The 24,705-nt window shown below is 41.5% G+C and overlaps 1 protein-coding gene across 5 annotated transcripts in view; it reads right to left on the reverse strand.

Moving 5' to 3' along the window:
- Positions 1-24,705, reverse strand: part of nlgn3a (neuroligin 3a) — a 191,142-nt gene that overhangs the window by 16,663 nt on the left and 149,774 nt on the right. For all 5 annotated transcript variants that reach the window (XM_078412483.1, XM_078412481.1, XM_078412482.1 and 2 more), the window contains one exon: positions 6,086-6,875. In XM_078412483.1, coding sequence (XP_078268609.1) covers positions 6,086-6,875 — 790 coding nt within the window. The remainder of the gene's footprint in view (positions 1-6,085; positions 6,876-24,705) is intronic.

Genomic DNA, 24,705 nt, shown 5'->3' on the forward strand with positions numbered 1-24,705 from the left:
TGATCTATCACTTCCTTCAAACCCAATTCTCCTGCCTTCTCCCCATAACCCCTGTACTAATCAAGAATCTATTTATCACGGCCGTACAAATATCCATTTACTTGGCTGCCACAGCCTTCTGTGGCAAAGAATTTCATAGATTCACGACCCTCTGACTAAAGAAATTCCCCCTCATCTTCCTAAAGGAACATCCTTTAATTCTGAAGCTACAACCTCTAGTCCTAGACTCTCCCACTAGTGGAAACATCCTCTCCACATCCACTCTATCCAAGCCTTTCACTATTCGGTATGTTTCAATGAGGTTCCCTTTCATTCTTCTGAACTCCAGCAAGTACAGGTACGGTGCCATCAAATGCTCATTATATGTTAACCCACACATTCCTGGGATTATTCTTGTAAACCTCCTCTGGACCCTCACCAGGGCCGGCACATCTTTCCTCAGATATGGTGCACAAAATTGCTCACAATACTATCTGTTCATTGTATTAACACTTCAGTTTGTGATACAATCTCTGTTTCCTCTTCTTCGGCAGTTCCACAGGATTAAGGATGACTTTCTTCCAATCTAGTTTTGTGGATTCTAAGGCAACTGATAAGGCCAATATGGAAACCACATGTAACCGATGGAGCAGTAGGATGTGTTGTTTGTGTGGTGGTGTTCTCCTTCTGATGTCTATACTGGGCCGTGGGGGGTGGGGGAAAGGAGGGGGATGGGGGGGGGGGGGTTTAAGTTACTTAAAATTGTAGAATTGAATGTTCATACTGTTGGGTTGTAAACTACCTAAGTGGAATATGAGGTGCAGTTCTTCCAGTACGTGTGTTGCGTCACTCTGGCAATGGAGGATGCCCCGGAGAGAAAGGTCAGTATGGGAATAGGAAGAGGTTACAGAATTGGCTTCATGGAAGGAAGCAGAGAGTGGCGCAGCAAGGTTGTTTATCAGACTGGAGGCATGGGACGAGTGGTGTGCCTTCAGAATAATGAAGATAATTATCAAAAATTACAGCAGGGTTTTGATCAGCTGGGCAAGTGGGATGAGTTTAATGTAAGGTGTTGCATTTTGGGATGTCAAACTAGGGTAGAACCTTAGCAAAGAATGGTTAGGCCCTGAGGAGTGTTGTAGATCAGAGGAACTTAGGAGTGCAGGTACATAGTTCCCTAAAAGTGGCGTGACAGGTAGATATGGGGTGTTAACAAAGGTTTTTGGTATTTTGGCTTTCATCCGTCAGGGTATTATGTATAGAAGTTGGAATTTATGTTACAGTTGGACAAGACAATCAAATTCCTCGTATGTTGCAAAACATACTTGGCTAATAAGGTATGATTATGATTATGATGTGTATTGTGTTCAGTTTTGTTCACCCTGCTATAGCACGCATGTCATTAAGCTGGAAAAAGTGCAGTGAAGATTTACAAGGGTGTTACCAGGACTTGAGGGGCTGAGTTATCGGGAGAGGTTGTGCTGGCTAAGACTTTATTCCTTGTTGTAACAATTTAGAAAATCTAGTTTATTGGCAGAATTGGTCTCAGTGTCCTTGGCATTGGAATGGGTGTGGATAGCATTGGGCTTGACTGTGATTCCCTCATTGGAAAACTGGCTGCAGACAAGGCTTATAGATGAAGAATGGGAATAACAGAGTGTATCTGACATTTGGTAAACCAAACTCCAACAAGACATCCTATATTTAGCAGGTGAGAAACTGAGGAACAAATATATTAGATGCCCTATTAATTCCTTTCAATGAAACTGTACATGATTCTCAGTTACTGTCAGCTCAGTGACCAAATCCATAAATCATCATTATTGATTTTCTGTGGCATTGTTATTTATTTCTGCATTATATATTTTCTGTTTCTCTGTGTGTGTTTGTGTACCTGTGCTTCTGTTTGTGTGTGTGTGTACTTGCTGCCTGCATAGTGACGTGTTCCTTATTTAAGTTGATATCCTGATTAAGCTGCTTGAAACAGCTCCAATAGACTTAATATGGATCACTATTGTGCAATGTTGATTCTCATGTCCATTTGAGCTCCAGGCAATTTACAGTGGAATTAATGATTGGAAAAAAACTTGCACTTCAGAGTTTCCAAGATATTATTACTATCCTTCTTTAATGATTCTAGCTGGAATTTTCTGGACAAAACAGTCCAGATACAAAAAAAAAGGCATCATCTTCATTTGATTGTCTGCAAACTTGGAAAATTGAAGAAAGTCTGGGAGAAAGCTACTTTGCAGCTCCTGTGCCAAACTAAATGTTCCTAGTTCTGAATAAAGAGAGGTGTTTGAGTCCCTGATTAATTTGGGAGAAACACACCATTAAGCCAGAATGAATCAGTGGATTACAGGTTTTTTCCACAATTTTCAATAAAACAGGCTTGAGACAATCTCTAGTAACATGCCTTTATGTATTGTGATTGGAATTTAATTCCTGGTTGAACCCTGATGTAGACAAGATTAAAAATGTAGTGGCCAGTGAAAGTACTGGAAATGAAATACCATCGGGAAATTGCATTCAATCATTCTTATTCGTTTACAGGAATTGAAATGTTAGTTTGCCAATATTCAAGGTGCATCCTTAATTGCTGTACATTGCCTTTTTGATCTACAGCTGTATGTCTAGTTTTTTGTGAACTAAAACCAGTAGTAGAATTGTTCCCAGTTCCAGCATGGATAAATTTCAATCAATTCAATAAAGCTCTTCCGAAACACAGGTAATTTTCTCTTAAATCTGCTCTAAAACCCTTCAGAAGCCTCTTAGCCGGAAAATTATTTGCTCATGGAAGGCCCACTGACAATCTCTTAGGTTAGTTATAAAGGGCAACCTTGCAAACCAACTGGTTTTGCCTGCATCATAAAAATCTCCATGAAATAACATGATTTTTAAGACTTTTGGATATGGCTGATACTGTCATGATCTTGAACTTGATTAAATGTTTCATAGAAACATGGAAAATAGGTGCAGGAGTAGACCATTTGGCCCTTTGAGGCAGCACCGCCATTCAATATGATCATGGCTGATAATCCCAAATCAATATCCCCATTCCAGCTTTTTCCCCATACACCTTCCCCTAAGAGTTAAATCTTACTCTCTCTTGAAAACATCCAGTGAATTGGCCTCTATTGCTTTCTGAGGCAGAGAATTCCACAGATTCACAACTCTCTGGGTGAAAATGTTTTTCCTCATCTCAGTCCTAAATGGCCTACCCCTTAATTGTTAAACTGTGAGCCCTGGTTCTGGACTCCCCCAACATCGGGAACATTTTTCCTGCATCCTTTAAGAATTTTATATGTTTCTATAAGATCCCTTCTCATCCTTCTAATTTCAAGATTCAAGAGATTCAAGATTCAAGATAGCTTTATTTGTCATCCAATATTGGACGAAATTCAGTCACCCACAGTCCAACAATAAAAGCATTAAATAGGCATTAAAATTACACAACCCCAAAAACACAAAAAAAGAAACATCCATCAAAGAAACATCCATCACAGTGAGTCTCCTCCAGTCCTCTCCTTACTGTGATGGAAGGCCATAATGTCTTTCCCATCTCCTGCTGTCCTCTCCCGCAGTCAGGTTGTTGTGGTTGGAGGCCGCGCCGGACGGTCCGCAGCGGGCCAAGCCCAAGGCGAGTCGCAGCCGCTCCCGCAGCCTCCGAAGACGGCCGGCTCCGCTGATGATAAGTCCAATCCGGGGCGGGCGAACACGCTGCTGCTGCCGCTGTTGCTACACGTCGGGGCGGTCGTGGCTCCCGACATTGAAGCCCCCGCCCAGCAGAGAAATATCCCGCGGCCTATCTTAGGCCGCGCCGGACGGTGAAATGTCCGCGACCCAAGCCCCGCGATCCGGGGCGGGCGAACCCGCTGCCGCTGCCGGAGCTCCCGATGACGGCATCCATGCGGCCCGAGCCTAAGGCGAGTCGCAGCCGCTCCCGCAGCCTCCGAGGATGGTAAGTCCGATCCGCGGGCTCTGCGAACCGGAGCCCTGGAAGGCGCCAGCTCCAGGAGTTGGGCCGATGGTAGGCCGCAGCAGGAACGGAGACACGGCCCAGAAAACAAAGGTCGGGTCTCCGTTCGGAAGGGACACATATTTACAATTTTACAGTTCCCCCCCTCCCCCCCACATACACACATAGTACACAAACACAAAAACACGACATCACAACTACAATTAAGACAAAAAAACAACAAAAACACAAAGACAAATGGACCGCAGGTAAGCCGCAGCTGCTATGGCAGCGCCGCCATACAAGCACAGTCGACCCATTCTTTCATCATTTGTCAGTCCCGCCATTCCTGGTGGGTTTCCATGCCCACCAGTCATTCTTCAGTTTAAATTTCTGTCCTTATTAATTCCCACATTTCTGATCACTTCCATTTCTGATCACCACTCGTTTTTCATACAGGACTATGTATTTTCCAGCCAATATCAAGTTTCACGATGACAAATCCTCTTTTGTGTGCTGGACGGTATTCTCTCACACCTGTCCCCATGAGTGTTTTCTCGTTAATGTGGCATATAATTAACACAATTCCATTAAAAAATTCATCAGGTTCCAGCTCTTAAATTTGAGGCTTGTTTCCATTTAGTTTGTGTGCTATCGAGAATTAATCCTTTGTTGGAGATTTAATATAAAAGCAATATATTAGTTTACTAAAAAAGGGAAAATCTTAAAAAGTGGGATGTGCATTAGAGAAAATTATGAACTCATTTGAAACCCTTTACTAATTAAAGCACATTAATTAAAAATACAAGATTTATGAACAAAGGGAGGCAGAAGGTGAATTGGCATGCTTTTTCCATAATTAAAATGTTTAAATGTTTGGAATTAAAAATAAAATTGACTTTATAGCATTTTTAAAAATATCCGAGAAAGATATTTTTTCAGCACATATAGACACAAAATGCTGGAGTAACTCAGTGGTCAGGCAGCATCTTTGGATGAGGAATAGGTGACGTTTCAGGTCGAGACCCATCTTCAGACTGAGAGTCAGGGGAGAGGGAAATTAGAGGTTGAAAAGGTACAGAACAAATCAGAGCCGGCACCGATGCACATATTTTAAGTGTCCTTTTGGTTTATTGGCAGCCTGGGTTTACATTTGTTAACTCAGCACATAAACAAAATGAAAACTGGGTAAAGGATGAGGTAAATATTTTCCTGACATAAATAGATTGAGTCAAAAGTCAAGAGTGATTATTAATCACATGCATCCGGATATGAACAGGAACAATGACATTTATACTTAGTGCAGCTTTAAAGGCACACCAATGATGTCCTAATTTGGGCATCTGTTTGGTGCAAAGGATACTTTAGTCCTGGAACTCGGCAACCCAAAGGATAAATGTAATTATTTTGGGGGCTGAGGATCAAAATCCAAGTGATCTGGAGCACCCATCAACTGGCATGAGCAGATCCTGACCCTGTCAAAATCTGAACAATTTCATTCATTTTGATGCCACCTCTAGCCCAAGAGTAGGCCTGGAAGTGGTGGTCAAAAGACCAAATCACTACTGGCCGATTCATAATCTGGGGACAGGAAGAGTAACTATACTCCTTTGGTGTCCATTTATGACAGCTTTGGAACCAGTGAGGTTTAGGCTTTCCCCATGAATATCATTGGAACTTGTATGGACTGCTACTTAAGTCATTTTAGAATATGGAAAGGATAGCATATTTCCAACAATTTTGCAAAATAGCTAGGAAATAGTGGGCAAACCTAAAAGGTACAATATTTAATTTCAGTACAAAATGACTGTTATTTTAAGGCCAACACAAGGAAGCCCCCTCTCATGTTGAACAATGGCCTGGGTTCTCATGCAAATCTGATAGATGTCTTCCCACAGCAATTTTTTTCCTTGTATTACCCTTTTCATATCCTTATGTGTGGAGCAAAAACGTCTACCCCAGAGAATTCTCTGTTTGCAGCAATTAGTATCGTTTAAAGTGTCCCCACTCCATCAGCAGACCAAGATGTTACAGATCTACTGTGCCAAGAGCAACAAGTCAATTTCTCTATGCTCACATCTCCAGTCAGTAACCCATTTCACTTTTGCAGAACCAATAGCTAGTAATACAAACAAGTATTTTGCTTACCCTGTTTTGGCAAAGTTTGTCCAATACGTCATGACGACGGCACTCAGCATCACGTCATTTTTTGAAAAGTTGCAAGGGAACAGATCAGTCGGTCCAACCATGGGGATGCCAAAGACGTAGGGCACCTCATCGCCATGAGCAGCATCAGACCAGGCCGGCTTCATGTCGCTCTGGCAGTGGTGGTAGAAAGCATAAAAATACGTAGGAGAACCATAACGAGCATGTAGATCGGCTGTTACCACTGCGGGCTCGACCCACTGGTGGTCAGTAAACAGAGCCACTAAGGTTTTCCGTCGTGTCTCAGGATTGTCCCGGTCAGCCCAGTCAGTGTACATGAACTTGATCGTTTCCCGGAGTGTATCCTTACCCTCAGGGTAGCCGTAAAGGTTATCCACAAACTTGGAAACAGTGAAATCAAAGTCACTTCCAGATATGCCATCCTCCTGATCCACTATCCATTCCACAAACTTGAAACCTTCTCCCTGGTTGACTCCCAACATGATGTCATAATTTAGGAATTCTCCCTGCTCCATCAGAATCTCAGGATCGTCTGGTATTACATCTCCATCAATGACTGGGCCGAATGCAACATGGTACTGCGCTGGCTTGATATCCTGCTCTACTAGCTCCTTGAACGACTTCTGTCTCAGGCAGTCCACCATGTCGAGGGTATCCAACATGTTGCAGCCCACTTTTTCCGCCAGTAATCTTGTGTATTTTGCAGGCTGATAATTCACCGCCCAGCTTGACAAGGCTGACCCACTCTGAATAATTGCTCTTTGGAAAAGGCCTAAAGACAAAATCAGAGAACCGGATAATAAAAGATTAGAACAAGATAGTGAGAAAGGCTATTAGACCCAACAAAGGTAAACAGCTTGGTTCAGTGACAATCCCCACTTAACAGACACTTCTTACATCAATAGTGTTATAGAGTCATTCATACAGCATGCAAACAGGCCTTGAGGACCGAGAAGACACAATGTGCTGGAGTAGCTCAGCAGGTCAGTTAGCATCTCTGAAGAACATAGAAAGGTGACATTTCGGCTCAGGACCCTTCCGAGCCGAGCTCACCCATGTCTACCAAGATGTTCCATTAAAGCTGGTTCTTTTTAATTGTGCTTGGCCCAGATCCCTTGAATCCTTTCCTATCCATATACCTGACCAAAGTTATTTTAATTGTTGTTATTGTACCTGCCTCAACTACTTCCTCTAGCAGCTCGTCCACCACGCTCTGTGTGAAAATGTTGTCCTTTATGTTCCTATTATGTCTTTTCCCGTCTTAACTTATACCTATTTCTTGATTCCCCAACTCTGGGTAAAAGATTCTGTGCATTTACCCTGTCTATTCCCTTCACAATATAACACACCATTATAAGATCACCCATCAGCCTCCTGCGCTCCAAAGAATAAAGTCTTAGCCTGCCCAATCTCTTCCTATAGCTCAGGCCTTGAGGTCTGGCACCATCCTCATAAATCTTCTCTGCACTAAATCCAGTTTCATGGCATAATTGAAAGATACAGCTTTCCACTTGAAGGATTCCACTGAATCCACACCAACCATCAACCATCCCTTCTCACTTCTCATGCCCCATTCTAAAGCCTTCCACTCACAACTTATTTTTAGTTGAACTCCTAATTGAACTGTGGCAGGAAATGTGCATTTGCCTAATTGTGCCTCACTGACCTGCTATTTGCTCAGATTCATTTCAGCAATGCTCCTGCCATGTCTTGATTGACCCAGGGCTGAAGTTCGAACCTCACTTCATCAGAATAATTGTCTGTTTCTATTACAGTTTCAGTGTGTGGCTTAATCCCAATTCATTCACCAGCTAATGGAGCATCCAAGCTTAACACTCTGTGCTGCTCTAATGGTCCCTCACCACCAAAATTCTGCCCTACATAACTATAACATTTCCATGCCATTGCCAATTTCACCCTACTCTAAATTGCTTTCAATATTGCTATCTAACCTCTTAAAAAACCCCATGTGTCTTTTTATTTCATCATACTGATTTCAGAATCCCTATTTTTAACACAATTCCTTTCATTCTATCTCTGTCAGTACTACATACTGGCTCATGCCTCCGTGTCTGAATTACATTCTGCCATTTACCCTCCATCCTTCAATAATGTAAAAGAGATCATATCCTTGCTGCCTACAAAAAACACCGGGGAAACCTGATTTCTACAACATGTCATCATCCCACACAAATATCAATTCAAGGACTTTGTTCACTTACACTTTATTACACGAAGGTCTCATTAATAAAGTCCTTCATCTCACAACATAGAGATTTGAACAATCTTATCCTCGCTTTCAAATTAATATCATCACAGCATTCTATGAAAATCTCAAGGTGTTAGATATGTGAGCTGCATCATGTCCCAACTCACGTCCAACACCCTCACAGCTCCATTCTTGTCAGAATTAATCAGCCACCTTGCACTCTGGAAATAGCAATTTATCTTGCCACAATCTTCACCAATTTCAAAATGTTGCTTTCTGTTATCTTCTTCAAAGTCTCCCCTATTATCTCCCCAATCTCTCGAATGAGTTTGTTCTTTGCTGTTTTTGTAACATCAGAAAAATATTTTTTTTATAATTTTTTTTATTCATAACATCCAAAGTATCACCTTGTGTCCTTGATATCTAAAAGAAAGAAGAGTTACAGAGTTGTAGAGAAAGTTACCAATTGTATTAAACCAAATGTATATTGTGGCATGTGACAAATAATCCACAACTCTACTGTTAAATCGGAGAGATGAATTTTAATTGGCACATGTAATTGTTTTCAAATAACCTCCTCACTGGTCAGCAAGAGATCTCTTCCTTTGCCTGAATCAATCAGTGTTCTTAAGAGGGTATTGGTTAAGTATACAAGAAATAACGTACATGATTATGGGGAATGAGTGGGTGAATATCATTATGGATAAGTAGGTTTGCTAGAAGCTTTACCTGAATCAATCAGTGTACTTAAGAGGAAATTGGTTAGGTGTTAGAAAAAAGTAATTTCCATGGTTGAAGGAAAAGAGTTGGGTAAAAATCACTATGGATAGGTAAGGGGTTTGCTAGAAATGTTAATTGTCTCAGTGTGTCCAATGGTTTATTGTGTGCTGCCACGATTTCATGAATCTGATGCCACAGCTGTGTGTAGAAAAAAAACTGGAAAGCCAGTTTCACATCAAGTTATCTCTGAATCATAAGGCTTAATTTTTTGTTAGTCCCACACTTGAGATCTAAGCACAAGACTCTAAGGTAGTTACTTCAATGCATTAACGAAGGGCTCTAAGGTGTAAGAAGGAACTGCAGATGCTGGTTTAAACCAAAGATAGACACAAAACCTTTACATGGGAATTTGCATCAAACAAACTTATTATCATTAAGCAAACTTGGATATGTTACATTCAATTTTTGTCAATATTGATTCCATCTACACTTCACAATGCCTCAAAAAAGCAGCCAACATAATCAAAGACCTATCCCACCTTGGTCATTCCTTCTTTTCCCCACTTCTGTCGGGCAGAAGATACAGAAGCTTGAAAGCATGGACCACCAGATTCAGGAATTGCTCCCCTCTGTTATCAGGCCTCTGAACAGTCCTACCAGAGGCTAGGGTGCCATACGATTCACCTCTACCCCATTGTGAGCATTGGACTTTTGTCTATGGAATTGGTGTGCTACAATGCTGAGAACTATAATCTGCACCCTGTATCTTCGCCTTTGCTCTACTATTACATTTGAGTTTTACTTGATTTGTATTTATGTATAGTCTTATCTGAGCTAATTGGATAGGATGCAAAACAAAGCTTTTCACTCTACTATTGTACACATGACAATAATAAACCTAAAACTAAACCAATTTTTTCATCCAAGTCATAAATAAAAATGGTAACTGATTCCAATTCTCGTGGCAGACCTCTAGTAACACTGCCAATCTGAATTGTTTATTTCTAAACTCTGCCTTCTGTCCATAACAAATACTATTATCTTATTCAGTACTCCTTGAGTCCTTACTTCATATTGCATGCTGCCTTATTTAGCTGCCTTTGGGCTACCCAGCTGTACTACTTCCAGTGGTTCCCCCTTAACTAACCTGCTTATTACATCCTCAAATAAATTTATTAGATTTTCCAAAAAGTATCCTTCCTTACCTCTCTGTAATATCTTCAAACTTATGACCTTCTGAGACATCTGTATTTTTACTATGTGTAGGAAAGAACTGCGGATGCTGGTATAAATCGAAGGTAGGTCACAAAATGCTGGAGTAACTCAGCGGGTCAGGCAGCATCTCTGGAGAGAAGGAATGGGTGACGTTTCGGGTTGAGACCCTTCGTCTGAGTTACTCCAACATTTTGTGATCTACCTTGTATTTTTACTATTCCTGGCTGTTTGCTCATCTGTGAATTTAAGCATTCTACTACTGTCAGCCATGTCTTTAGCTTCTGAAGCCTTAACCTTTGGATCTCACTGTCTCCGCCACTCTGCTTTTCGTCCTCTCTTTCTTCCTTTCAGATGCATTTTAAAACCAACAACACTGGTCATGATTTTGTCATCTTTCCAAATGTCTCTTTAGCTTGCGGTCAGGTTTTGTTGGATAACACTCGAATGAAGCTCTTTGGGATATTTTTGTTATGTTAAATTGAAGTTGTTCTTGAAGTCTTTATTTTACATTTTCACTTAAATAACAAAGAACTATAATTAGTGCATTTGCAATGCAATGTACATCTGTAGCATAAATGCTGCATTCATAATTAATTGGATTAGAAATGGTCCAATCCCAATTCCCAACAGTTTCCAATTTCTAATGTTTTGTTTAATGTGGTTGTCTGTCACTTCTTTCTGGTACAATGCTTCTTGCAGTGTAAATCTAATCCTGTTAACTTCAACTTTAATGCAGGAGCTTGCCAATGTACCTTTTTTGTATTTTCCATTCACAGTATGCAGGTGTTGTTGGCAAGTTAAGAATTGATTGTCCCTTCTCAATTCTCGTCAAAATAGGTATTTGCTTTTGTCAACAACATTGATCCAGATCTGGAATTGTATGTCTAGGGTAAGATTAGGCAAGGATGGCAAATGTTGCTTCCTAAAGGGCATTAATCTACCATCTAGGTTTTGATGACATCCTGATATTTCATTATTACATTCATTGCATGACAGAATATTAACCTTTAATGTAGCCACACTACATATCTAAATAAGCATTAATAATGAATAACCACCAAGGACTGCAATGTGACCTCAGTGGGCACTGCGAATAATATTTTCCATTTAAGCAGATGACACAATGCCAACGTGTAGACACAAGGAACTGCAGATGCTGGTTTACAAAAAGGACACAAAGTGCTGTTGTAACTAATGGGTCAGGTAGCATCGCTGGAGATCAGGGATAGGTGGCATTTCAGGTCAGGACCCTTCTTCAGATTTATTTTAGTAAGGGGGAGAAAGCCAACATGAAATACTACTCACAACATGACAAATTCCTCTAAGTGCCAATTGTGCTTCTAACGGCATATGTTACCTGCAGTCATTTAATACATCACACCCAGTGGGATTGCCAACATGTTTCTTGCAGCCACATCAAAGTATCTTAACTCCATCCCCTATCCCTCTTATTCCTCTATAAAGCCCAATTCCTTCCGAAATATAAAGACTCTTCTCATATAAGAATTTATGTAAGTTTGCAAACATTCCTGAACGGGTTCCAAGGGAAAATTGTCCTTTTGCCTCCAGCCAATGAACCGTCTCTTCATTTCTCTTTCTCTAGGCAACAATCTTCTCTCAGTACAACCATAATTAATATTACCAACGCTAGTCCTTCTAGTCTTCAAAATCTTAAAGATCTTTTCTTTCTATGTACTGATTGCACTGATCTCATGTTTCCAAACTGCCATCTTTTCCACTAACTTATTCTTTCATGAAAGCTTTAAAACTGGTGAAAAACACTTTAAGACCAGCTTTTGTTTCCTCAACATAATCCAAAATATTTTAAATTGGTTATCTTCTACTTCCCATCTCCTGTAATTATTATTCAATTATGACCAATATCCTGCATAATATCCTATTATTTTGATGTTTCTGATAAGATAAGAAACTGATTACAAGTATTTTAGTTAGTTATAGGAGCAGAATTAGGCCATTCGGCCGATCAAATCTACTCCACAATTCAATCATTGCTGATCTATCTTTCCCTCAACCCTATTCTCCTGCCTTCTCCTCATAATCTCCGGCACCCGTATTAATCAAGAATCTGTCTATCTCTGCCTTAAAAATATCCACTGGCCTGGCCTCCATCGGCCTCTGTGGCAATGAATTCCATGGGTTCACCACACTCTCTGAGTACAGAAATTCCTTTCTAAAGGTATGGCCTTTTATTCTGAGGCTATGACCTCTGGTCCTGGACTCTCCCACTAGTGGAAACATCCTCTCCACATCCACTCTATCCAGGCCTTTCACTATTCGCTAAGCATCAATGAGGTCCCCCCTCATCCTAAACTAAAGTGAGTTACCATCAAATGCTCATCATATGTGAACCCAATCATTCCTAGGATTATTCTCGTACAGTTCCTCAGGACCTTCTCCAATGCCAGCACATCCTTCCACAGATATAATAACTAATCATACCCCATATTGAGGATAATTAGTTATTCCTCAGTATATCTAATGTGTTACAAGGTTATGCATTATTATACCAGCAACATTCTGTTTACCATGGTATCACTATTATACTCATATTATATTGTAGTTTCTATAATATTGCTGCTGGCCACTCCTCACTGATAACCTTACTCAATACACTCTGAATCATCCGTTATCTCCATTTTTATTACCAATAATTATTTAGAGATTCTGCAGAAAGTAGCTCTGAATTTGCTAGTAAAACTTCACACTTCTTCCCCCCCCCCACCATTTTCTTCCTCTCTTCCCTGTGCCCCACCTGGATGTCTCCCTTTCCCCTCTCTCCCCATCCACTGACATTCCTTCACATTTCATGCCTCCTCTATCCTTATCTGTTTATCTCACACATTTTGTCTTTTCATCTCTGTCCAACCATCTGCCAATCACCCCTCCCCTCACGTATAGCTTGTCTGACTTTGTCCCGATCACACAGTTTTCAACCTCCCCCCCCCCCCCACCACACCCCACTACAATCAGTCTGAAGAATGGTCCGTTACTTGTTATCAGCATCTGCAGTTCCTTTTGTCTACTGTTCATTCTGACTTTTCTGTTATACATGTCTACTTTCCTAGGGCTAGAATATTACTTTACCACAATTGTATGGTCAGCTTACATGGCTGGTCCTGTTCAGTTGCCAGTTTCAATCTGTGACCACCAAAAAGGTAATTCAGGGATTTCAGAACACATCAAGCAGATTCTTCAAAATTTCTGCATAAGTGTAAAATTCCTGAAGACATATTAAGCAAGCTGATAACTTGTTTCTTCACAATTAATACGTGTTGTAAACAACTAATTCCTGATTTTAACCCCGACTGGCTGTCTAACGGTCATGTCAGATGTGGGGGTAGTAAGGGAGGTGGTGGGGAAGGGAAATGCAGGATAATCAGTAGGTTCTCCACCCCCCAGCTTAAAAAAACTGGGTAAAATTTAGTACCATTAATTTTCTTTGGGAAGTCACACACTAGACCAACTTGTACAGTCTCTACCATATGGGTAATGTTGCAAGTGTTCCTCTAACGTAATAAATCGAAGGCAGCCTGCAGGTTTGTGTAACTCAGCAGTGGCTACTGAGCTTTTAGCAAATGTAAGTAAAATGTGAGTTTTATCTTGTGTGGCAAATGCTCCTTTTATGGAAGACTTATTCATAAGCATCCTTCTAAACAATAAAGCTTCTAGCTCTATTAACAAATTAACTTTCAGTCTCCAGCTCCCCCAAACAGTATAACACAAATATCTTTAACTTTAAAAACATTACGTTATATTTCCAGTGACTCTTTGTTCTGCCTTTCCTCTTGACATAAATTCACAATTCCCATCTATAAAGTAATGCATCTTCATTTAATTGCAAAATCTCAGTCATCTGATGCTACCTCTAAAAATTTGTCTACAACACTCTAACTTCAATCTAAAAATCTATGCCATCTGGCTCAGTTTCCAATTACAAGGACACACCTCTGACCTACAATATCAATGCTTGCAGTAATAGCTTTCAAACCTTATCTCATCTAGTGCTGAAGCTCTCAATAACAAAATCTAGCGCCTTATTTTTAAAGCTGTCCTTACATAGTGGCAGGTGTTCGCTAGGTCTGCTGTCAAGTAAATACGGATGAGCAGAGGGAGAAACAGGTGACTGTAAATTGCCATCTGGGGAAAGAGATATGGTTAACATTTCATCAGAACTTCCACATTCAAGGAAATGAGCCAAAAATTGATTCTTTTCGAATCCATTCTTATGTACAAATTGCACATAAAAGCAATTTAACTCATTTAGGTGGCACTTGTAGGAAAATAACTGCAGATGCTGGTACAAATCGAAGGGTCTCGACCCAAAACGTCATCCATTTCTTCTCTCCTGTGATGCTGCCTGACCTGCTGAGTTGCTCCAGCATTTTGTGATACCTTAGGTGGCACCAGTGATCATTTCCAGGTAAAACTGTGCCTGGTAGCAAACTAGCCTGGGCAATTCATATAATTATATCTAACATTTTGCCACCATCAGTCTTGCACCTAATGACTTCTCTATTTCTGTATATAAACCGTGGAACTATTCCTTGAGATGAAGATGTCAGCCTAGAGTCCTTCATTTGTAAAATGCAATAATGAAGTAGCTGCCACATCAGTGTTGGAACAGGCTCAAAAGATAAAAGTGAATCATCGGTCCATTCTTATCTATGATGTGAACAATATATTCAACAAACACAGTAAATTTGCAAGTACATTTTGCAATTCATGAAAGGACACAAAGTGCTGAAGTAACTCAGTAGGTCAGGCAGCATCTATGGAGAACATGGATAGGTGATGTTTCAGGCCAGGACCCTTCTTCAGATTGATTATTGTTGGGAGGGGTGGGGGGAGAAAGCTGGAAAAAGGAAGTCTAGTGAGAACATGAACTGTGACTCCTATTTTTCAGGTTATCCATCATATATATTTAATCCAAGTTGCTCAAGAAATTTCACATTCTGATCGCGCATGAAAGGCACAAGAAGCAAAATTAAGGTCTTAAGGTCTTGTTCTTTGTTCATGATTTGGATAATGTAGAAGTTGTAAGGGAACTCTTGCTAGGAGAAGTCCCTTTTTATCATTAGGAGCCAACTAAATCGTGGTGCTCATGCAGACAATGTGATTTTTAGCACAATAATAATAATAATAATAATAATAATAATACATTTTATTTGTCATATGTAGGTTGGCACAGGGTCAACGGTACAATGAAATGTATTTGACAAGACAACGTGTCACCTCAGCAGTAATATTCCAAGGATAAATAAGATTTTTTTAAAAATTACATTAGTAAGGTAAAAAGACAATATTAAAAATAGGTAAAAAGACAATATAAAAAATAATCAACATATATGATTTGAAATATGTTTATGAGTTCAGAAGCCTGATGGCCTGATGGTAGAAACTGTTCTTAAGTCTGGTGGTACGCACAGCCATACTCCTGTATCGTCTGCCTGACGGTAACAAGGAGAACAGCCTGCGTGCTGGGTGGCTGTGGTCCTTGATGATGCTGCGTGCCTTCTACAGCCACCGCCGGTAGAAAATTTTCTGAATGGCCGTGAGACAGTTGCCAGTGATGTGCTGTGCTGTCTTCACCACTTTCTGTAGTGATTTGTGGCTGTGGGCAGAACAGTTCCCGTACCAGACTGTAATGCAGCCCGTCAGCAGGTTCTCGATGGGGCATCTGTAGAAGTTTGTGAGGATGCTGGCATTCATGCCAAACTTCCTCAGTCTTCTCAGGAAAAAGAGCCGCTGGTGGGCCTTCTTTGTTATTGTGTCCTTGTGCAGTGTCCAGGAAAGGTCCTCAGTGATTTGCACACCGAAGAACTTAAAGCTGCTGACCCTTTCAACCTCAGCATCACCGATGTGGATGTGGAGGTGTCCACTCCCCCGCTGTCTCCTGTAGTCCACAATCATCTCTTTAGTTTTGCTGACAGTGAGAGAGGTTATTTTCATGACACCAGCTGTTTAGTGCCTTTACCTCCTCTCTGTAGGCCGTCTCATTGTTGTCTGTGCAGAGGCCCAAGATGGTCGTGTCGTCAGCAAACTTTAGGATGCTGTTTGAGCTGTGCTTCGCAGTACAGTCGTGCGTGAACAGGGAGTACAGGAGAGGACTGAGCACACAACCCTGTGGTGTGCCTGTGTTGAGGATCAGTGAGGAAGAGGTGTGGCTGCCAATTCTCACCACCTGGGGCCTGCCCGTCAGGAAATCGAATTTCCATCCGCAGATGGAGGTCTCCAGTCCAAGATCAAGGAGCTTGGGGATGAGGTTTGAGGGAATAATAGTGTTGAATGCCGAGCTGTAGTCAATAAAGAGCATTCTCACATATGTATTTCCTTGTCCAGGTGGGTGAGCGCAGTATGTATTGCTATGGCGATGGCATCGTCCATGGCCCTGTTTGGTCTATATGCAAACTGAAGAGGGTCCAAGGTGTCAGGAAGAGAGGAGCAGATGTGAGTTTTGACTAGTCGCTCGAAGCACTTCATGATGACTGATGTCAGTGCGACAGGATGGTAGTCATTTAAACAGGAGGTTACTGGTTTCTTTGGAACAGGAATGATGATGGATGCTTTCAATACAAATATATTCACCAGTATCAGCAGAGAGAACCCAGATTTAGAATTTTGACTTTAGTGATATAGCGTGGAAACAGGCCCTCTGGCCCACCGAGGCTGTGCCGACCAACGATCACCCTGTACACTAGCACTATGCCACACAGCAGGATTTACAATTTACAGAAGCCAATTAACCTACAAACCTGTATGGAGTGTAGGAGCAAACCAGAGCACCCGGTGAAAACCACGTGGATGCAGGGAGAACATATATGAACTCCCTCCAGACAGCACCCGTAGTCAGGATCGAATCCAGGTCTCTGGCACTGTAAGGCAGCAACTCTACCGCTGCACCACTGTGCCACCCATGACAATTGCAATTGCTCACACTCTCCTTTGCAACATCACACACACTGAGAACCACTGTCTAGGGTTCCTCCGCTGCCGGACATTGAGAGGCAGAGTTCGACGAGGACACCCCTCAAACAAAAGAAGGGATATCACCCCAAAGGGCCACATGAGCCGCATGGAGTATTTCTTTAAATATAGTTGCGATCACTATTGAATGTATGGACAATGAGAATCTTTGAAGAGTTTCTGCACAGTTTTTGTTTTGTATATATTTTTTATTGTGAATAAAATTTATTCGTGAAATTTAAAAAAAAGAATGAATAAATGCTGATCAATTTATTCAAATGACTCACTGCAGCTGCTTTCAGGACTGTGCAGATCACCATTTGCTACGGAAAGCTGTGGAGGCCAAGTCAATGGATATTTTAAAGATGGAGATTGGTAGTTTCTTGATTAGTAAGGGTGTCAGGGGTTATGAGGAGAGGGCAGGAGAATGGGGTCGAGAGGGATAGTAGATCAAACATGATTGAATGGCGGAGTAGACTTGAAGGGCCAGATGGCCTAATTCAGCTCCTATAACTTATGATCTCACGTATATATGTCTTACTTACATGTATTTAGAAGGATGAGAGGAAATCTTATCGAAACGTATAAGATTATTAAGGGGTTGGACACGTTAGAGGCAGGAAACATGTTCCCAATGTTGGGGGAGTCCAGAACCAGGGGCCACAGTTTAAGAATAAGGGATAGGCCATTTAGAACTGAGACGAGGAAAAACCTTTTCAGTCAGAGAGTTGTGAATCTGTGGAATTCTCTGCTTCAGAAGGCAGTGGAGGCCAATTCTCTGAATGCATTCACGAGAGAGCTAGATAGAGCTCTTAAGGATAGCGGAGTCAGGGGGTATGGGGAGAAGGCAGGAACGGGGTACTGATTGAGAATGATCAGCCATGATCACATTGAATGGCGGTGCTGGCTCGAAGGGCCGAATGGCCTCCTCCTGTACCTATTGTCTATTGTCTATTATATCATGTGGAATGGGAGGGTAGTGCACATCTGGAGGAAACAGCAGGAGCCTGCTTCTACTTAGAGGGTTGTCTGACCCCACTTTGCACCCAGGTTTTCCCTCCTGGTATCTATACGCCCGATGGGAATGTCAGGTCTCTTTCACCAAGTGTGGGAGCATAAACCTTCTCCTCTGTAGCCTCTCTACCCATGGCAGCCATAATGTGTGTTGTTGCAGTTTGTTTTTCAGAGCTGTCACCTTTCTTGCCATGCAAGATATTATTCAAAGCTATGCTCAGTTATGCCTAATCTTGTGAGGAACTGTAATATCCCACTTTAGCACAGGATTCTGTGCATAAACCACCATGAAGCTGTTTGTAGTTGTCAAAGCTTTATCTCTGAATTTCACAGGTCACTGTGGTGTAATATGAAGCTTAATCGATGCTAAAATTCCACATGCGGGGAGGTAAATGAAACATCACTAACGTCTGAGTCTCATGTGAGTAGTGACACTTCAACATTAGCACTTCTTGCAGACTTTTTTGAAGTAGCAACATTTTATTGAGGTGAAATAGTTTTTGTGCTTCTCGCTCAAGTGCATAAGCCTGGCTTAAGCATCAGGAAATCATCTCTCAAAATCCTACCGCTCATGTTCCAATCCACTTAAGCTATGAACAGGCACTGCAAAGAGACACAGATAACACAAAAGTGCACAGTCTTGTCAGCCAACATTACAGAATATTTCAGAGACAGACACAAAATGCTGGAGTAACTCAGCAGGACAGACAACATCTCGAGAGAAGGAAAGGGTGACGTTTTGGGTCGAGACCCTTCTTCAGAATGAATATCTATTTCAACATGTTCAGTAAACTACAGGGGAATCTTCAACACAACCCTCCTTCCAAGTGATTAATAAATGACAGTTCAACACGTACATATAATTTGCGAGATTCAGTGTTCTACCACTATGCCCCCAATCTTGCCTGTGGATTGTTCTGGGTAGTAGTGATTTATTTCAGTTTGATTGGTGCAGTGCTCCTGCTATACTGGGTTGGTAAATAACCTCTCTAGCAAATGGCTCATTCCAGATAGTAAATCCTTATGGGTCAACTAGATCGGGAAACAGATCAAGTAGTGATTACATCGTATTGAGCGGGATTTTTTTTGTTGCAGAAATAGATCATTGGGCCCAAGTAGTCATGCTGGGATTTGGAAAAGAAACACAGAATGCTGGCAGAATACATCAGGATTAATGACAGTCTGACATGAAACGTCAACATCTCTAATGGAGCTCCTTCCATCTATCCTTATCCCATTTATCAACTAGAACATTGTTTTGTATTTATTCTCCCTTCCTATACTGCATGGTTGTAGGACTTCACCCTCACCTCGAATTCAATAGCTCAGCAGTTTAATTTCACTTGGTTTCTGCTCCTTCTGAGCATATGATCTTGTCTGCAAAACTCTGCATGTATATCCACCCTTTTTCCCTCTCATGTTTAGACAGACTCATGGCTTCATAGAGTTCTGGGGGATGGAAGCAGACCTTTTGTCCCAACATCCATGGCAGCCAAGATGCCTATCTATGCTAGTTCCATTGGCCTGTATTTGGCCTCTAAATGGGCAGGTGACATTTCGGGATGGAATCCTTCTTCTGACTGATCAGTCTGAAGGATGGCCCCGACCCGAAACGTCACCTATCCATTTTCTCCACAGATGAAGCCTGACCTGCTAAGTTACTCCAGCATTTTTGTGTCTATATTGAGTACATTGGACTTTTTAAGTGGTAATGAAGGTTTTGTTTGAAGATATAACATGGAAACAGATCCTTTGGCCCACCATGATGACCATCACTTGCCAGTTCACGCTAGTTTTATGTTATCCTACTTTCTTATCCATTTGCTACAAAACCCAATTAACATACAAACCCACACGTCTTTGGGATGTGGGAGAAAAACAGAGCATCTGGAGGAATCCCACACAATCACAGGGAGAACGTGCAAACTCCACAGTGACAGCACTCGAGGTCAGGATCGACACCGGGTCTCTGGCGCTGTGAGGCAGCAACACTACCAGACATTGCTGAGGCCACATATGGAGTACTGTGTTCAAATATGGTCACCATACTTTAGGAAGGATGCATTAAGCTGGAAAGAGAGCAGAGAAGATTTACAAAGTTGTTGCCAAGATTTGAGGGGCTGAGCTATGAGAAGTTGGGCAGGGAAGAATTTTATTCCTTGGAGTTCAGGAATCTGATGGATGATCTTATAGAGGTGTATAAAATCATGAGTGGAATAGATAAGGTGAATGAACAAAGTATTTTACCCAGGGAGGAGCAGTTAAAAACCAGAGGGCATGGGTTTAATATGAGAGGGGCAAGATTTAATAGGAACCTGAGGGGCAATCTTTTCACTCAAATGGTGGTAGGTATCTGGAACAAGCTTCCAGAGGAGTTAATTGAGGCAACTACTATAACAGCATTTAAAAGGCACTTGGACAGGTACATGGATAAGAAAGGTTTCGAGAGATACATGCTAAACACAGGTAAATGGGACTAGCTTAGATGGGGCATCTCAGTCAGCATAGCTTGGGCAGAAGGGCTTGTTCCTGTGCTGTTTTACTCTGACTCTAATTATGAAATAATTACTTGAGACAATTAGACTCTAAAAATAAAATTCCATTTTAAAGCCAGAGAGGTTTTTTGAGTTAATTATAAGTTAATTAATAGTCAAATGCTCAGTCATGCCTTAGTCATTAAGGAATAGTATTGTCAATATGTTTTACATTAAAATAGTTCATAATGTCAAAGTTGCCACAAGAGAAAAATGTAACAACACACCTTATGAAGAAGCAAATAATTACTAAGAACAGCTACAGGATTTCCTAATTTTAACTGCACATGTGCATATTCCAGACATTGCTGTCAAAATGTCCCTTTTATAAAGGAGACTGCTGATGGCTTCGCCATAATTCTCACTGCGGATTCCGGTCCATTAGTTTGAATAAAATCTTGAACAACAGGCCAATGTAATGTGAATTCACTAAATGCTCTAAATTCTGGCAGCTGCAGTTAAAATGTGCATGAAGAGACAGTCTTTCACCAGGGGGTGTTATGTAAATGTGTCAATGTCTTCCGACTTTATCAAGTGATGCATTAGCACACAATTAATTCTCCCACCCCACAACTTCCTGCCAGCTGGGCACACATCAGCACCAGAACGTGACTGTGAGAATGTGAGACTGAATGGCAGCATGAAGGAGCTATCTTCTCAGACCGCTTCCCAACAAAGCAAAGATTTTCATCTGATAGCTAGAGGAAAAAAAATTCTGAAGTATTGGAAATTGGGAGGGGCAAGTTAATGAAGTGTGTGTGGAGGAGCCTTTTGGGACCAGTGACCACAGTTCGATTAGGTTGAAGATAGTTTTGGATAGGGATGGAGAAGGACAAGTGTTAAAATGCTCAACTGTGGTAAGGCCAACTTTGAGGGTATGAGAGAAGGTCTTGCTCAAGTTGATTGGAGCAGGTTATACGAGGGGAAAGGAACATCGGCCAAGTGGGATGTTTTTAAAAGTGTACTGAAGAAAGCTCAGGATGTGTACGTCCCCGTTATAGTGAAGGAGAAAGCAGGCAAACGTAAGGAAGCTTGGCTGATGAGGGAAATTGAAACTTTAGTCAAAAACAAGCAGAATGCATGGGACAGGTATAGGGAGCTGCGATCAAGTGCATCCATGGACGAATTTCGGGAACTAAGGAGTATATTAAAAAAGGAAATCAGAAGGGTAAAAAGGGGCCAGGAGATAGCTCTGGCGGGTAGCATTAAGGACAATCCCAAAAGATTTAATAAATACATAAGGGGGAAAATGGTAACTGGAGAGATAGTGGGACCTTGAAGGGATCCATCACTGTTTGGAGCCACAGGAGATGGGCAAGGTCCTAAATGAATATTTCTCCTCTGTATTTATTGAGGAGAAATACAGTTGGGCGGATGAAATTGGAGCAGTCACTGGAAGTGTCTTGAGAGCAGTCAGGGTTATCGTCAAAGAAGTACTGAAGGTACTGTCTTGTTTGAAGGTAGACAAATCTCCAGGGCCTGATCAGATATATCCGAGGACATTACGGGAAATTAGAGAGGAAATTGCAGGAGCCCTGTATAGAAGTATACAAAATCATGAGAGGAATAGATCACAGATGCACAGAGTCTTTTGCCCAGAGTAGGGGAATCGAGGACTCGAGTACATAGGTTCAAAGTGAAGGGGAAAAGATTTAATAGGAATCTGAGGGGTAGCTTTTTTACACAAAGGGTGGTGGGTATATGGAACAAACTGCCAGAGGAGGTAGTTGAGGCTGGGACAATCTCATTGTTTAAGAGACAATTGGACAAGTACATGAATAGGACAGGTTTGGAGGGATATGGACCAAGCTTAGGCAAGTGAGACTAGTATAGCTGGGACATTGTGTGGGCGAGTTGGGCCGAAGGGCCTGGTTCCACACAATATCACTCTATGACTCAATGACTCTATCTCCACTGGCATGGCCACAATCCAAGAAATGTGATAATCTGACAATAAGTATAATCCAGTCTTATTATAGATTGAAGGAGACTATCTGACCAGAACATTCAGACAGAGCCACACTGGTCTCCTGCACTTTTTTACTGACATAGACTTCCACAGTGAAGGCTGTGCTGCAATATATGATGGGCTCATTTCTGCTCATTATATCATATATATACAGCGCGGAAACAGGCCTTTTCGGCCCACCAAGTCCGCGCCGCCCAGCGATCCCCGCACATCAACACTATCCTACACACACTAGGGACAATTTTTTACATTTACCCAGTCAAATTAACCTACATACCTGTACTTCTTTAGAGTGTGGGAGGAAACCGAAGATCTCGGAGAAAACCCACGCAGGTCACGGGGAGAACGTACAAACTCCTTACAGTACAGCACCCGTAGTCAGGATCGAACCTGAGTCTCCGGCGCTGCATTCGCTGTAAAGCAGCAACTCTACCGCTGCGCTACCGTGCCGCCCATGGTGTAGAATCAGTGAAGCATTTAAATTTTAATTCAAAATGTAACCTAGAGCACTTAGCATTCTGAATTATTGCCATTCTAATTACTAACTAGATTCGATCCAGTTAATAATGCACATTATGTGAGATCAAGTATATCCAGGCTGTTATGGCTGTAGGCATAATGGCTTTAGCGGAAGGACACCATGCCTCAAAAATGCTTTTGTAGTTTTGAAATTTCTATTTTGATGGGATTTTTAATTCTCAGTTGACTCCCCAGTATCTGAAGGTTCACGATGATCCTGAGAAGTCAATCCCATTAGCCACACCTAACACTTAGATAACAATCACAATGAAATCAAGATTGAATTTAATATATCAGATACTGACTCCAAGGGCAAAACTGTTTAAAGTGCACTAGAGTGATGCATGCTGAAGAGATTTTACTAAATTTGACTATTTGACTAAATTCAGGAACAAAACATCGTGAAATTTTAAGTGCAAATTACACTGTGGATACGTTGGATTTTCAAAATCTGTGCATTAGTTTGGGGAACCTGCCCACAAAACTGACCCATGTAAGAAAAGGCATGAAAGCTGGAATCTTGCAGCACAAGATGGGAGCTACAACTAAAAGATTTGATGGGAAAAGGCTAAGGCTAAAATAGTGACCTACTCATGTGCTCTCGTGCTAAATTTATCACTATTTAGTACTCCCACTAATTCTGTAAATCCTAAAGAAAGCACCAAACCTAGTTCGATGTTTTGCACTTGATGAACTAGAAATTGCTGTACTATTTCTCATTGAGATCAAGGCAGTGTTGTGAGTCGCCCTAATAATGGTTATGAAAGTAATATAAAGCTCAAAATATTCAATTAAACGTTTCTGAATGCTATTGTTGGCTTTCCCTGTGTAAAATCATATTGAAACCAACAGTAGATAGACACAAAAAGCTGGAGCAACTCAGCGGGTCAGACAGCATCTCTGGAGAAAAGGTGTAGGTGACGTTTCCGGTCGAGACCCTTCTTCACGACCCAAAATGTCACCTATTCCTTTTCTCCAGAGATGCTGTCTGACCCGCTGAGTTACTCCAGCTTTTTATGTCTATCTTCGATTGAAACCAGCATCTGCAGTTCTTTCCTACACATTGAAGCTAACAGTGTCATTTTCAGTGTGATGTTTTTTATTGATGGGATACCAGTTCTCACAGCTGCCAGTATTCAGCTAGTTAGTGGTGATCTCTGGCTTAGAGGTATCGACCGTAATATAAGAAACACACTGTACACTGTAGAGGAGAGTATTGCGATCAAATTAATCAATGTTCCAATACTGAGAATTGGAAAACATGAGGTGGGGATTGGTGGGCAAGATTTATTCAAGAGTGTCAGAGGAATCTGGACACAACAGTGTACAAAAAACAAACTGCTGGGGGAACTCAGCGGGTCAAGCAGCACCTCTAAAAGAGGAAGATAATCGATGCTTCAGGTCCAAACCCTGCCTCGGGTCAAGACCTAGCGTCAGG

This window comes from Rhinoraja longicauda, chromosome 15 (genome assembly GCF_053455715.1).
Source record: "Rhinoraja longicauda isolate Sanriku21f chromosome 15, sRhiLon1.1, whole genome shotgun sequence".
Taxonomy (NCBI): Eukaryota; Metazoa; Chordata; class Chondrichthyes; order Rajiformes; family Arhynchobatidae; genus Rhinoraja; species Rhinoraja longicauda.